Raw genomic sequence first — 15,839 nt, 5'->3', positions numbered from 1 at the left:
AAGGGAGCACTATGAATGCACTGTCCAACGGCGTGGACCAGCAGCACAGCGTGAATTGCGCATTGATGACCGTGCACACAGAGGTAGCGCAGATGTCGGTCGTATGAATTGATGGTACTGGGTGGTCGACTGGTCAGTGTGGCGGCTTTGATGCTGCACTCATGGCGAATCTGACAATTGGCGATGGTTGAAGCCATTGAACGGATGGCGCAGCCTGGAGAGTAGCTGCATACATCTGTAGATGATGCTCTCACTGACAGTTGTGTAGTAAATACGATGTCAACATAAGTGGTGGACTGCTAACCCTTGCTTCGCGTTAGGATCTGCATCCCCAGTATCTTCGAAGCCCCACGGCGGGAACGTTCAACTCCAGGATATCGACACAGTGCTGCGAACTCTCAGGGCAATCGTTGACAAAATAGAGTCTCCATGGGAATCTGAACATGCATGCTTCTCGTCGAAAATGCCTGATCACTGTCATACTCTTTCTTGACTCCAAAGTCAAACGCTGATGTATACCAAGCGAGAGGGATGAAGGCGTAGATGAGAATGTAGCCGTAAGTGACCGAAGTTGAGTGAGAAAGCGCACGAGTTCGATGTGCCAGCGTCGCCATCTATCACGGAGATGGTAGGAAGAAGATGCGGAAGTCGCGACTTCGAGCTGGCAATGCTGGGTGCCGCAATGACGTTTCCCACGCGCACCGACCAGCCCCACCAAACGCGAACCTGTCGCGTCCTCACGTCGCGTCAGCTACGCCACTCAGGAAGGTATGGGTAACACTGTTCGCGACTCCACGACCAATGAGCAAGCCCATCCCAAACAGCGCGAGTCACTGGAAGACACGAAGAGAGGATTGTAATCTTTATGACTTAATACTAGACCTCCACGACAGAGCTTACAAGAAACTATCTACTTCAACACCTCCAGGACACCAGTTCTCGCAACGCTATGATACAAAGACAAAACAATGAAAAATGCCTTCCTATCACACCGTCTAAAACCCAGTATTTACAAATGAAACAAAGGAACGCCAAATAATGCTAGTGATGATGCAGAACAAAAAAGGAAAAGAGTGATGTTAGGGAAGCTTCTAGTTCCCCCTACCAAGCAACTTCTTGCCTAGAGCCTTCGCCTTCTTTGTCTTCGGACCATCGGTATCTTCTTCCATGACGCTGCCTTCTCGTCCGCTCATACCACTGACGCCACTAATACCAGTGGCCACACTCGCAGCTCTCATGCTGGCTGCGCCGCTACCCGCTCTGCCTCGCATGTGTCCGGCGAAAGGTGCGCTGACCCCAGCGATGTGTTTACTCAGGCTATGAATGAGATTTGCGTGGACTGGCTCCGTGTTGTCTACTCTTGACAGTTCATCAGCAAAGGCGCGACCGTCGTCGACGTCTTCGGGGCCTAGTCCGTTGCTATGATGATTCAGGCCACCCATGATGGAACCGTGTGTCGAGCGTGCTTGATTGGAAGTTGAAGGTGGTTTTGACGACTGGAGAGACGAGCCTTCTTCCGAAACGGTGCTGATGAGACTACCTTGGCGGCCGGATGCGAAAGAACGGCGGGGCATGCGGTCTTCAGCTGAGAGGTCGGAGCCGCCGGGTGAGTGGTCGCGCATGGAGTTTGAATCGGTGCCAGAGAGATCGGGAGAGGTGTTGAGCATCGTGCTGCTGTTGGCAAGCTGTCGGAGACGTGATTGTGCTTTGGCCGAAGGTCGGTGGTGCGAGATCTTGTTGCCAACGATTGTACCGGCGTGGGAGAGGAGCGCCCTCAACACGTCTTTCTTGAGCTGTGTGACGAGGTCGAGGTTAGACCATGTCTTGTTGCGGTACTCAATTGTTGGCATCCTGAAGACCAGATCGTGGACATCTTCAAAATTGCGTGTGCTCTTGCCCTTGTAGGAAAGACACAGTACCATGGACGGGATCTTAAAGTAAGCCACTGTCATGTACTCGCTCGCACGACTCATCATCTCAGTCAGATCATCACTTCTGGCTTCCTTCTTGTTCGTTTTCTTCTCCGCCAGGTTAGTGCCGGTGCGGTAGAGCGCAAAGCGTTTTGCGGTTCGATCAGACTCGTTCAAAGTCTGACTTGAATTGGTAGTACTTGACCGGACGGAGCTTGGTCTTGTGGAGGTATTGGAGCTGTTTCCTAATGTAGGTACCACCAATGCGGAGCTCGGGTGAAGAGTGCGACGAAGCTCTGTACCACTACGAGAAGGGTTGTTGTCTTTGAAGAAACGGAAATAGTGAGCGCTTGGGCGCTTAACCAAACTCTTCCTCTTCGCGTCAGACTTCTGTACTGGATCGGGCAGCTGAAGTGTCGGCGTAAGTCGTTGTTTGAGCGCCTCCACAGCGCCTTCATCAGCTGAAAGCGAGGCGCTCATACTTGTCGCTCCAGAAATAATGCTATCGGTTTCTTCGTCTTCCTCATCCTGAGTCGGCAGAGTGTGCTTGAGTAAGAAGGGCGACGAGTTCGCAGTCTTGCTGTCACCGTATGTAGGGAAGACATATTGCAACAGCTTCTTGCCGATCTGGTACTCCAACTGCACCTTTAGTGGATACAACTCAACTTCAAAGTGCTCTACGACAGGAATGCCAGCGATTGATTCAAGCGCCACAAAGTACACCTTGAGGCATTTGGCGTTTTCCGGAAGAGTCTGATCTTGCTCCAGGAAAGGTGAAATCATCTCTGGGTATAGGGCGTTAGGTAGCAAGTTCAGACCTCGCACTTGCTCAATCTCCAAAGAGTTCGAGTTGGATCCATCGTTGTTGTCTGTGCGGTCGAATGCGACGTTCTTGAGCTGGAACTCTGCTAGTGACTCTGCGCCCTCGCGAAGCAGATGCCAAACAATGTCAGATGCAGAGACATACATCCGCAAAAGTCCAGTTGAATCTCTTGCTTGAGCACGATCATCTTGCTTGCGTTGTGCAGTCGTGATTGCCTTCATGACGAAGAAGAGCTCGTCCTCGTAGACAGCCAAGTCTTTCTCAACTTCAATCCTGTCTTCCCAACCTTGCTTGTCCAGGTATTTCTCGTTGATCTGGAAGACATTTTTGATCTCTTCTAATTGCTGGATACGCTCTTGAAGACCCATGACTAGCTTTGGAGCTCCTGCGAGATCGGTGAAGTCGGAAGCAAGCATGATCTTCTCAAGTCGCTCATTACGCGTCTTTTCCAAAGGCTCGTGGTACAGCAAAAGATCTAATACGATGACGTACATCGCATAGTACTGCCTGGAATCGCACAGGGCCCGCACGTGTGGGAAGTCCACCCATAGATGGTCAATACGGCTCTCCATGTTGTCAGCAGATGTGGCCGAGTCGGCAGCCGAGACATCGTCGTTGTACTTTAGGCGCAGCGCGTTGTGCTTGTCGTAGCGCATACTGGCTGAAGTTCGCTGTACCACCCGCTGGAAGCCGAATGGATTGCTATGGAACTCGAACATGACCTCGAAAGGTACCCATGGTGGCCACGCTGAGCCAGCTGGCGTTCCGTACATGCTTCCGGAGTACATGTGGATATCCTCCGGACTGCTAAAGGTCTTTGAGTTGGTGACGAAGATTTGCAAGCTGTCCATAGCTGCGATGAACCTTCGTTGAACGAGACCCGAGACCTCGTCCATGACACGGTCCTTGTCCATGATTTGTAGAACCTTCAGCTGCATGCCTTTGGCCGTGACAAGTACCGCAGACTTGGTGTCTTTCTCGCTCTGCAATTGGATCTGCGGTGCAATCAAACGTACGAGATACGAGTTTTGAGAGACGTAATCGTCCGCGACATCTTCATCCGCCTTTGTCGGATTCGCATGTGAAGGGTCACCAGCACCGTTGGATGCACCGTTGGTGCTCTTGCTTTTGGCGTCTTCCTCATCAGCGTCGACAAAATTCCTGCCGTCGCGAAGCAACTGCTCGATTGTCTCGTCAATATTCAGTCCGGCCTCGTTGTCGCCAGCCATGGGTGTTTCGTCAGGTCCAGATGTAGATGGTCCACGAGACTTATTCTGCTCCTCAACAACATCGAGTATGAACTTTACTGCCCTTCGTGACATGTAGTAGACGAATCCTCGACGTTGACTGACTTGGTGTATGTAGCGGAGTATGATGTTCCGTAGGGAGTTGCCCCACTTCAGGTGGATGTTGTGAATGATGAATCGGTTGTTGAAGTCATTGGTGAAGTCCGTGATAGGGTTAGGAGGCGCATCGGCGTGCTTGTGTTCAGGGTCGATAGCATTTTGAGCTTCGTCTGCTTCAAAATACTCATCTTCTGTGTCGGTATCAGGCTCTGCGACAGTGTTGTCTGGTGAAGACGCGGCAGTTTCTAGCCGCTCCAGCAGACTAGCATGCATCGTAGAGAGGAATTCTAGTTTCCGTTGAAGGAACTGGGAATGATTACGCAGAGCCTCAAGACGGCGTTGCGACTCTTGTTGCATGTCTGACGTCTCACGAACGACTTTTAATTCTTGGTTGTTGATTGCATGCTGGTTAAGAGCAACCTGCTCTTTCACACGTTCAATCCGTTGCTCAATCAATTGACATTGTACCCGACGTGGGTCATTCCTTGCCGAGATGACACAATGATGAGTCGGCTCGTTACCGAATGCGCTCTTGCGGTGTTTGTCGCCCGAAATGTTGTTGGCATGATCGGTTTGACGGAAGTACGTAAATCGTGGCGCGAATGCTAGCGGGAGAATCTGTGTTTCCGGATGCCGGCGTGAGGGCAAGATCCAGCCAAGTTCAATGAAGTCGTCCATATCGACCCAGCCTAGATCGTTGTCGGGAATCGTAAACTTCGACAAGTCGGCTGTTAGATACTCCTGGTTGTAGCTAGCGAGATCATCCGCGGTGGCGTTATCAACGTCTTCAGAGCCTGTTCCTGCAATGCTTGCAGACACCGCTCGGATGTCTGTCCGGATGAGGTCAAGCTGTACTTGATTGATGCGCATACCAGTCGTCTTGTTTTGCCTGCTGTTTTGTTGGCCTTCAGGCGCTTGGACCAAAGTTCGGAATTCTTCGCGGCGCTGATGGAGATCGAACATGAAACTGTCGAGACGGGCCTTCAGTCCAGTGGCGGCCACAACGCCTGCACCATAGTCTTCCGCATCTTTGTGCTTGTAGATATGGCTCATGTACAGAGGCGATAGCAAGAGGTTGTACTTGATGGTTGCAAGGTGCCGCCCGAATTTCTTGCTAGACTTCTCTACTCCTGGCCACAGCTTGCCCTGGCGTACGGGCAATGACATGGCACCGGAGAACATCGACCACCAGCTGTAGAAGTGTGTGAAGAAGCGTGGTGAGAGATGCACACTGTTGTAGGTCTTTGATGGTTCTAGGTTGGCGACAGACCATTCTCGATCGTATGGAGCAGCGATAGCGATAGACATGTGGATGTGGTGACTGCGGAAGCCTCGGAAAGCGTCATACTCCTGCACAATGTCAGCAAGAGTTTCAAATCAAGAGACGGGTTGATTACCTTTCCATTGGATGCTTTCGCATACTTTGGATTCTTGAGGGTGACATTGTAGTGGGGTATGAAGTTGAAGGAACGGCCGCCGTCGTCCAGGTTGCGCTCAAATACCAGTCCGGCAACCCAGCGCACATTGCCGTTCAATTTCATTACTGTTTTCTTGAAGACGGCTCTCTGCCTACGACTAGACATGCTCGATGCAGTATCTGGACGGGCCACAGCTTCAGTCTCCGCGTCGTGACGAGCAAAGTGATTGAGATCCGGAATGGCGAGCACGTAGCTTCCGCTCTTGACGATCATGAAGTTTTTAGGGTCTTCGTCCTCAGCAATGCTGAGTTGCACGTCGTTTTGCCAGCACATGACAAAGCCCGCACCGTGACCTGTGACCATGTACGGATCGCGTGAACCTGCATTCCGTTAGTAGAGTGATTATACACGATGTGTTGTGTCTTACCTTTGAGAATCAGATGGACGTCGCCATCGCCCTTCCACGACACGTTAATGCGCGAGTGGAAGGTCAACCTAATCTTGTCCCAGAATCCAACCCTCTCTGAGGGGTCTACAGCTGGCTTCGTGAAATTCTCAATGATTTGCATCATATCCTGGATTGCTGGCTGGTACGAAGTGCCCCAAGTGATCCTTGTCGGGTATGCTGAGTTGATATCGATCGCCATGTCAGAGTACGTCTTTACGGGCGCCACAGTCCGACGAACGTCTACCGCATATCCACGCGTGAGTTCGCCTGCAGAATTCCGCTCCTGAGGCACGACAACAACTCGGCTGACGCGGGAAGATTCGACGTCCCTAAACTCTTCTGCTATCACGAAATCTGTCTTCATCAGGACGCTCGGTAGCCGGGACGACTGTATATTGCCGATAGCTGGGAAGTGCAATAGTGGCAGCGGATAATCGCGAAGGTGGATCTTGGCTTCTCCCATCTGTATTTGAACGTGCATGGGGATCAGAAGAGCGTACTGGGTATCGAATGGCATACCTTTGCCGACACGGTGCAGGAAGCGTGGGTACTCCGAAATGGGGAATGAGGGCTTATCAATGACAATCTCCAGGTCACTGACAGCCAGCGCCATCAGGGCTGGGCGTTGCGAGACAGCAAGAATGGTTTCCTTCTGCTCGATATCATCCGGTAGTTCATCTAAGCCCCAGAATGTTGAGCGGATATCGTTCATGGATCGATTCTGAGTTGCCATTGCGAAATCGATGCGCTTTTTCCACGTCTGAGCGTTCAGGCGATTGAGCTTCACGCGCGCGTCCTGTACCGATGTTTCATATGACCCACTAAGGCCGCTGAAACCATCCTTGTTATACCGCATAGGATGGTCTGAACGTCCCCGTTCTGGTGAGCTATGTCCGCTCGAGTCCGCGCTCTTCGTGCGTCGATGGAACCTGAGCTCTTTGTCCCTCTTCTTGATCTTATTTCGGCCACGAGGATCATGTGCTGATCTTGCACGATAACGTGTACCACCTCGCTGTTCGTCCTGCTGTTGTAGTTTCCGTACTTTGAGATCAAAGGCGTGTTCACGAGCAAGCCTCTGCTTCTGCTCCATGAGTCCAATCCGGTAGATGGTTCCGAGTTTCCATTCGAAGGCGTTGTCTTCCAACTCAAAGAGAACAGCGCGGCTTCGAAGCGATATCTTTGGTACAATCTTGGGACCTTCGGCTTCTTTGTCCAATACGTACTCATTGGTCCCGGTCTTGAAGCGATGATGCACTTGCTTGGCAGTCTTCGCAACGTTTGCGACGTTGTCGAAGATCTTGTGCATGACGAGTTGATGAGGCACGGCGATTCTTATCGCGTCCGTCGCTATGTCGAATGACTTCTCATTCGTTACTGTATGACCGTATCTGAGCTTGGACTGGCGATAATCCAACCGCAAAGATTTGACACTGACGATTCGACTCCAAGCGCGTTTGATGGCAGGGTTCTCGGCGAACAGTCGCACTAGACGTGCGCGAAGGAAGGGGCTGGCCCAGCGATGCTTTCCTGCCTCAAGTCCATAGATCTGGAGCATGAGAGGTGGATCTCCGGGCATGTCTGCTTTGATCTGCAAAAAGTGAGATTTGACATCGATCGTCACGATCTCGTTGCCGGCTGCACTAGGTGGGTCAACGACATCCTCACCCAACGACGGTACGGACAGATGCCGTGGCGAGCTGGACGAGCTTGGCTCTGGAGCCTTGGTCTTGCCCGCACCCCAATCAAAGGACCTTTGCAGGACCTGCATTGCCATGCACAAGGCAAAGTGACGATAGAGCGAATAACGCAGAAAGAGGTTTTGGCTGTAAGAGTGCACGTGAAATATCGGGCCTTGTTTATCGGAGAGCGTGTGTAGAGCAATCTCCATACGGGGCAGCGACAACGTTGGTTCTTGTTCCGATTGCTCGTCGCCCTCGATGACCAAGCCTTCCAGCCCGTAAAAATGTAACGCAAGACGTCTACCATCGGTTGGGCCGTTCAATGTTCCTTTCGGTGACTTCGGCGAAGATGGAGGTGGTGATCTAAGCAGATGCTCCTCGCGATTGATGCTTCTACTTGGTGCGCGCCGTCTTGCAGGTCTTAGATCTATGTCTTCTTCCCGTCCAGTTTTGTATTCGGCAGTCCAAGATTCCAAATGCAGAGCAACTCCTCGACTTTGTTTAGATACATCAGGATCTATTCCAGCGACGTCCACGTTGAAGTCCGATCCTTGGAGATGTACGTATGTCATCCAGGCCGGTAGTCTCCGGAGTACGTTGACGCCCTTCTTTCTGGGAGGGCTACGCCGACGACCCATGTCCTTTGACATCTGTGTGACGATCTGCCGCAGTCCTTCACTGATTTCAGGCCGAACCATGTAGAGAGAGAAAGTTTGTGCGGTGCCCCAGACCTCCACAACTGGGTCGGGAGCGGCACTCATCTGGACCTTGACTTCAAGATAGTCGGTCAGGAGCAAGTTGTGCTTCTCGATGGCTGCAGTCTGGTAGTAGAGTTGCTGTGCGTTCATACGGAACGTCGAGCTCAGTGCATAATGTAACTCGCCATCTGCAGAGTGCGATGATTCCATGTCCAAGGAAATTGAGGAAGATGCAGAGATGAGCAGATCGAACTCGTCGGCCTCATGCTTGTCGGGGTCCATCGGTGGAAGAGTGACCCTAATGACAGGCTCATGGATAGAAATTTTGATGTTTGCTTTGGGCAAGAGCCGGCGAAACAGATATCGCTTACGTTGTCTGGTTTCAGGCGGTTTGCGGTGCAGCTCGTAGTTGTGGAAAATGGCGAGGAGTAGTGGTAGATGCTTGGGGTCAAGATCCAGAGATGGTGATGTGACGACCAGGTTGGCGAATAGTATGTTGGTATTACGCTCGGCGCTATCTTTGTCATTAGAGAAATGAATAGTTTTAGAAGGAAGGGTCGTGTTCAGGGTCATGGTCGCCATAGGAATGTATAGGAGGCGTTCGGGATGGCCATCGCTGTTGTCGATTCCGACAGATATGGATATGGCGGCAAGAAGAGCTTGGTGGGCAATGTCGTCGGGCGAGAAGTACATGAGATGCGCGGGACTGCGAGGATCGAGGCGGAGGAGGTCCATGCCGACTTCCTTCATGGAGAGATTAAGGTAGACCGGAGGCTCAGAGCTGTGGCCCATTTCGATCTGCTTGGTGAGGCCAAGGAAGCCAATCGCGAACTGAAATTCATGGATACCGCGGAGGATAGAGCTGGCGAACTCGCGCGAATCGGACACGGTACGGACAAGGTTCTCTTCGCGGCTGTTGGGGTCGTCGAGCTCTTCCATGACATCGCTGAGCGATACGTGTGTCCGACTGCCCCGAGATCGTTTCCGAGGGACAGGCGCGCGACACTTCTGGGCCCTTTCCATGCACAGCTTGACATCGTCGAGTGGAATGAGGAGGCGACCCAGCTTGAGTGCGATGGACGCATCGCGCAGACCCTCGAGGCCTTTCTTGAGGAAGCCGTGGACGTTGAGGGTACAGTGATCCAGTAGTTCGGTCGACTCCCTGCCCTCTGGGGTGAAGAGGATGCTGCGGGCGGAGAAGAGCCATTCGGCAGGCCACTGCTCCTCGTCGGACTTGGGCTTGTGGTGGTTGAAGAGGCGACTGCGATCGACCGTCTTGCGCCGTGTGTCGACTGCGAGATTGAGGCCGCCGACCTGGATAGAGCCCACATCGACTACGACCAGGGTGGTCGCGTGCGCCACGACATCGACCTGCCTGAGCCAGTTGATGTTCCTGTGCAGACGCTTGATCTTCTCCTTGGCATCCGTCAGCCGCTTCCACGTCAGGCTTCGCGGTGTCTCGTCATCGCCCAGCTCGTCGTCCTCCGCTACGGGTTCGGGCGTGTTCTGGCCGCTCTTGCCCTTTTGTGTAGTGCCGTTTGCCCAATGGGCCCATCCCGTCTTCTTCCGCGGCTTCTCTCCCAGCGCTTTGAGGTCGACCGTGACTTTGAGCTCGTGCAGGACGATGCTGACTACCGTGGGTTGTGCGAATGTGGGTCGGTGAAGGGTGAAGCCGAGTCCGCGGATCTCGATGCGCAGGCCATCCTTGGGCGTGAAGGCGATGCGTCGCAGCCCGCGTAAGCCCAGGCGCTGTATGGAGACCCCAGTGGCTATGCGTATAAAGGCGAATAGGACAAAGGAGAGCAGGTATATGAGGAGCACGAGCCCCGCGAGGAACTGGAGGGTTGGCAGAGCCATGATGCTGCTTCAACCGTATGCCATTGACCGAGTCGAGGATTATCGAACGAGGTGGTCGCGAGTGCACGCGACGTACCTGAGTGATAGGAGCGTCGGCTGGCGGAACATAATCGAAAGGAGCGCGGGCGTAGGGCTACGAGGGTTGCTGCATCGAGGGCGAGGGTGTACGTAGGTGAAAGCGCGGACTTAACGGTCGGGGCAGATGAAAGCGGCCAAAGCGGCAGGCCCGGATCGCGTCGCTGGGTCGTAGCGGCTGTGGCTAGTGAAAAATTCAGGGCGAACAGGAGGATCGCGATCTAACAAACTCGATGTAGGCCCTCTCCAGACGCTCTGCGGGGCTCCGTAACTGCTTCGCTTGGTGTCTTGTGCTGATGCCGTCAGATTTCCAGGTTCCCACGCTTCGTCGGCACAGCATCCCTGCATCGCCAAGACCCACCCGCGTACCGGGAAGGAGCTTAAACGCTCCTGCCACGCGACTGTCACCCAACGACACGTCTGCGTGCTCGCTGAGTCACGCTCACGTGCTACAGACTTGCACTGGCATGACTATGTGTTTCCGTGGTGTTAGGCCAGACGGCTTTCCGACCAAATCAATCCGACCACCCATCTAGCCAGTCGTTCCTGCCAAGCACGACCGGCCGCGGCTGTCTGCATACGTGGGACGACAGATCATGGAACCTCATCCCGCATTACGGCCGAACTCCAACGGCGTCGGGAACAAAGAGATGCTATCCTTGCGGTGGATCATGACCTTCGAACCCTACAAAACTTCTCCAGTTTATCTCTCAGTTCCATTTGTACACGCACTGATCCCAGCTCTGTCGGTGAACTTGTCTGGATGATTGTCCCTCGCTGTCACCTTCCTCTGCGCGTTCAATGCGGCTTCCTCGAAGCCTCGCGCCTTCGCAACAGCTGCTCATACCCCGGTATCCGGCAGGAAGCGCGTGCAAGTAGAAAGAAGCGAGCGATGTACCTCAAACTTGGAAACGTCGCACCTCTATCACTATAGCACATCACATCGCCAAAACATGGTTAGCCACAATCCCCACGCAAATATACATAGTGCAGCTCCGGTTGGGAGTGCAAGGGACACGTTACCCATGATTCTTCCGCCACCCCATCCAAAAGAGTTCTCCCGCTACGCGGATCCCATGGGCTTCACCTACATATATGCATTCTCGCTGATCGACGCACAAAACATCATCTCCAACAACGACCCCAATTACCAAGCCAAGTCGCCCATCGCAGTCTTCTAGGCACGAACAGCTGATGTCGCCGACAAGCCCAGGACACCATGGCATCTTATCAACCCCGCTCTATCCGCCGCTACTGCCAAGATGTTTTGGACAGAAAATCAATGTCGCCCAGAACCCATGGTTGTTTGTCGGGAAGATTTTCGCGCGGCGTCGGGCGAGATGATCCAAAGGGAATACCAATGGCGAGATTGGCAACACAATGACGAGGCTAGGTGCTTCGTAAGGGATTCGCCAAGCATCGCGAGCACAGCGGGTATCAGATACGCTGCACCAGAAATAAAGGATGCGAAAACAGCATGGGCTCACTAGGAGGAGTGTCGGGACAGGGCTATACTCGCGAGATTTAGGGGTAAGTCTTGACTGCACGAAGTGCATGTGAGACATATACTGACTTCGTACCTCTACCGCTGCAGTACCGAAAAAAGGAGCAGGAGCACCTCGGGTTCAGAGGCCTCTTCACAGAAAAACATTCATGCGTTATGCTTGATTGACTAAGAGGGCATTTTTTTACTTCTTGCTACGCTGGTGCGCAACTGAGGGCTCAATGCCTAGTGTTTGTCAGTTTGGACTTGGCGGATGCATGTAGTCATCCACTGATCAATTTCATCTTTGACGCTCACAGACGCTCACGCTGTCTCTGTCATTGTTTCGATAGATGGTTGTCTAATATTACTCATCCAAGCAACATGTTTTTCGCTGTTCTATCATCAACAGCAAACCCGGACACCTACCTGTCCAATGTTTGGATGCACTAATTCCACGACACGGCTGGGCAACTATCACCAGCATCCTGGTGATAATATCGCGAGGCCTTTGATATTCATCATATCATATCGAATTTGATATTGATGAAAGGTCGTGGATGTCTCAACTTGCGTTCTCAGTGGTGCAAAGACGCGGAAGGTGGTGACGTCATAGCAGGGCGCGCTCAGGTTGAATCACGAACCACCACTCTTACTCCGTCATTCCCATCACCACAACGCGATGCGCTGGCATTACCCGGACTCTGACGCGTCTTATGTATTCTTACAGCACAACATGAAGTTTAACGCGCATTTAACACGTGAGCAGTGACATCGTGTTCGCGTTCTACGGGTTATTGACTACGAAACAGTCGCTAAGAGAACGCAGGTCGATGCATCACGTCCTAGCGAGCGCGCCTGCCATTCAACCATGAACCAAACTTGTCGCATGCACACTGCGAACGTGTTACCGCACGTCAATCACGACAGATGACCTCGAGACCGCCTTCGCTGCTGCAGGGACATTGTTAGCTTCGAAGGAGCTCTGACCGTCGGCCACGATGTCCGGAAAGAGTGAATGGCTAAGCTGCAGCGACAGCAGCCAGAGTTGCTACGTTGGATCTCAGCCTCAAAACCCTGCCTTTTGTCGACTCTCCCGTGCGCAAACCCCTTGTTTATCAGTCAGTCATCACTTCGGAACGCTTACACTCAACATATACGCCGCTACATCCTGATCTACCTTAGTGGGCTTGGATACTTCAAAACAATCATCTACAATATGCGCACCCGGCCGGACGTCTGCGAGCGGTTCCGCGGCTGCCCGAATTCAGCTCTCGTATACTACGCCTTCTCAGATGAGTGGCTGTGCAGCTACTGCATCGGGGACACGCGAATGGGGCTCCCGTTGTGTTCGGAGGATGGCTGGAGACGTGGCAGTTGCGTTGACACCGAAAGTCAGCAATGGTTCTGCGACTCCCATGCAGATCGTTGCGAAGCCATCGTTGAGAGACCACAAGGTCAATCTATCGGGAATGCACATCGATGTATGCGTATTGGGGCTCTCTACGAAAGTAATGTGCTTGACCGGTACTATTGTACCGATCACATGCCATACAATCAAGGACTACATGATACTGAGCCAGCTGCCGACGTAGCGATTAGCCCTCCGATGATCTCGCAGACTTTCAATCTGGACATATTTTCGACTGTGGTGGATACGGAATGTTGCATTTGTTTCGAGCCACAACGGAGCATGCGTCGACTTATAGCCTGCAACCACATGTTCTGTGAAGATTGTCTATCGAAGCAGGTCAACGGGCCATATGCGAGGGCTCATGACTGTCCGCTTTGTCGTAAAGACATATTTGATCTGAGAAGTACGGATTAAGAGACAATGTGAGTGAGATGGGGACCGCGGGTGGTTGTACCTCTCAAGATGAGCAGGCTCAACTCTGAGTATCTGACTTCTTCATCTTCTGTCGCCTCCATTGCTCTCTCTTCAATCATACTGCGCGTTTACTCGGCTAGTGGTACAAGGCAGTCAAAATCATTTGGATCACTTCTTCAAGCGCTCTCACTGCTCCTCGTTGCATTATGAGGTTTCCTCGCATCTCGCCGTTAGCGAGCGTGTTTGTTTGCTACTTTAGCCCCACTTCTACCGCAAACTTGAGATCTCAACTCCGACTCAAATCCCTCTTTCTTTGTGTCACCTACGACGTATAGGAAGTACCTCTGCCGCAACCGCCATCACAATGGCTCATCTGGCGACACCAGCCCGCCGCACGTAAGTGTCCCTCCTACTGACGACGACGTCTATTACAAACAACATACTGACATCCCTGGCTCTCAGGCTCTACAACGACCCCACGTTCTCCGACATCAAGATCCGCCAGATCTACAAGGGCAAAGTCAAGGAGTATGCGGCTCATAAGGCTGTGCTCTGCGCTCACTCGGGTTGGTTCATGGCAGCTCTGACTGGCCGGTTCAAAGTATGTATCAACCCCGGAAGTGGAACGACAGTGAGCTAATACAACATTTACAGGAAGCCTCTGCAGACACCATCGAAGTTCACGATGACGATCCGGAAACCTTCCAAAACATGATGGAGTTCTTCTACGGCTTGGATCTCGAGAGGACGCCTACCTCCGATAACGAAAACGAAATAATCAGGGACGACATAGTCCCCATTGTCGAGCTTCACGCTCTTGCCGATAAGTACGACGCCAACCTCCTGCAGAAGGCTGCTGTAGTTGCTTTCAAGGCTGGCACCGACGAGCTTGTTTCATTGCCTGATTGGAAGTCGTTCGAAATGTTGGTAAACGCACATTACTTGACTTGCCCAGGAACTATGGGTGCTATGAGTCAAGCTATCGTCAAGTATATGTACAGGATTAGCCGCTCCTATTTTCTGTGGGATGGATACTTCGACAAGTTAGCCGCAAAGCATGGCAATTTCGGTGCTGACTCGTATCTTGTGGGTCGGGCAGGTGGCAAGATCGTATTCAATTGACCGTTGTTCGATTTTCAGGTGGTATCCAAGGCATATGGAAGGTTGTTTCGGTGACAAGATGAACCGCTAAGTACAGCCTTACATGTTCATGTATGAAAGAAGACTATACAAGGAACTCTCTGCACTACAATGAAAAGCTCGCAAAAGCACCGTTCTTGCCCGGTCGGGTGATTCGAATCCTGCAGTCATCGTGTAGTGTTCACAAGTGTAGAGTTGGACAAACACAATCCTGTCTCACATATCCAACCGCTGACATCCTTCCCACTGACCCCACAACTTCCGCATAACACCCTGCCTCTCAATCGTATCCTGCAGATCCTTCAGCGCAGCAAGCCGTCCACTCCCATCCTTCATCTTCCAATTCCAACCCTCAGAGCGACCAGCCATGACGAGCTCCCACTTCGCCTTGTTGTCAATCGGCTGCACGTGCGCACCAGGCTCGCTGTACACGGTGACCACATCGCGGGCTTGCAGGAAAGCGAAGTTAGATGTACCCTGCATGCATTCACGAATCTCGAGGACCTTGAGGGCGAGATGCGAGTTGTAGACGCGCGCAGTATCTGTTTATGTTAGTTTGATATTCGTGAAGTGCCAGTTTGAGAACGTACTGAGGATACCGATCTTCATCTCATCAGCCACATCCGCAACAGCGACTTCCTTCTTCTCGTGACCCGTCTTCTCAATCATTCTGACGTTGATCTGGCGGCCGCCCACCTTGCTCCAACACAGCTCTTGTACCGCGCGCTCAGCCTCTCCCTCTCCGGTGATCTTGATGAACGTGCGTAGCGGATAAGCGAGATTCTTGACGTTGGGGAGCGCGAAGTCGGGCGAAATCGTGAAGTCCTGGAAGAGTAAGATGACGTCTCGGTGGGTGAGCTTTGGTGGGTAATTGGAGAGCTCGATGGTGGTCCAGGACATGTTGGAGAGTGAGGGTGTGGGAGAAGGAGTTGGTGTGGGTGGTGTTATCGTTATGGTGATTGGGTGGGGGAGAGGGAATCGGGGTGGGGCGAGGCGGTCTAGGTGTAGTGAGCGAACGGTCTTGGTGAAGATCTGGTGAGCGAGATTGGTCGGCTCGCCCGTTTGCGCTTGCGGTGTAGTCATTTTGGTCTACGATTTTGTGATTAGTAGTGTAGGGGAAAATGCTTTTCAATT

At 52.5% G+C, this 15,839-nt stretch overlaps 3 protein-coding genes across 3 annotated transcripts; 1 reads left to right on the top strand and 2 right to left on the bottom strand.

Moving 5' to 3' along the window:
- Positions 1-1,091: 1,091 nt before the first annotated feature.
- Positions 1,092-10,179, bottom strand: J4E83_009214 (uncharacterized protein; the record flags this gene model as incomplete). Its single annotated transcript, XM_049336103.1, has 3 exons — positions 1,092-5,429; positions 5,477-5,877; positions 5,925-10,179. The coding sequence occupies 3 exons, from the start codon at positions 10,177-10,179 to the stop codon at positions 1,092-1,094; spliced, it is 8,994 nt and encodes a 2,997-aa protein (XP_049184667.1).
- A 3,750-nt stretch (positions 10,180-13,929) lies between these two features.
- J4E83_009213 (uncharacterized protein) lies at positions 13,930-14,687 on the top strand (the record flags this gene model as incomplete). Its single annotated transcript, XM_049336102.1, has 3 exons — positions 13,930-13,961; positions 14,028-14,166; positions 14,220-14,687. 3 exons carry the CDS (start codon positions 13,930-13,932, stop codon positions 14,685-14,687), a joined length of 639 nt encoding a protein of 212 aa, XP_049184666.1.
- A 234-nt stretch (positions 14,688-14,921) lies between these two features.
- Positions 14,922-15,605, bottom strand: J4E83_009212 (uncharacterized protein; the record flags this gene model as incomplete). The annotated part of the gene is made up of 2 exons (XM_049336101.1): positions 14,922-15,247; positions 15,296-15,605. 2 exons carry the CDS (start codon positions 15,603-15,605, stop codon positions 14,922-14,924), a joined length of 636 nt encoding a protein of 211 aa, XP_049184665.1.
- Between the last annotated feature and the right edge of the window lie 234 nt (positions 15,606-15,839).

This window comes from Alternaria metachromatica (assembly GCF_023757995.1).
Source record: "Alternaria metachromatica strain BMP 0045 chromosome Unknown scaffold_31, whole genome shotgun sequence".
Classification (NCBI taxonomy): Eukaryota; Fungi; Ascomycota; class Dothideomycetes; order Pleosporales; family Pleosporaceae; genus Alternaria; species Alternaria metachromatica.
The sequence above is the reverse complement of the archived record's forward strand: the minus strand, read 5'-3'. Positions and strand labels throughout refer to the sequence as shown.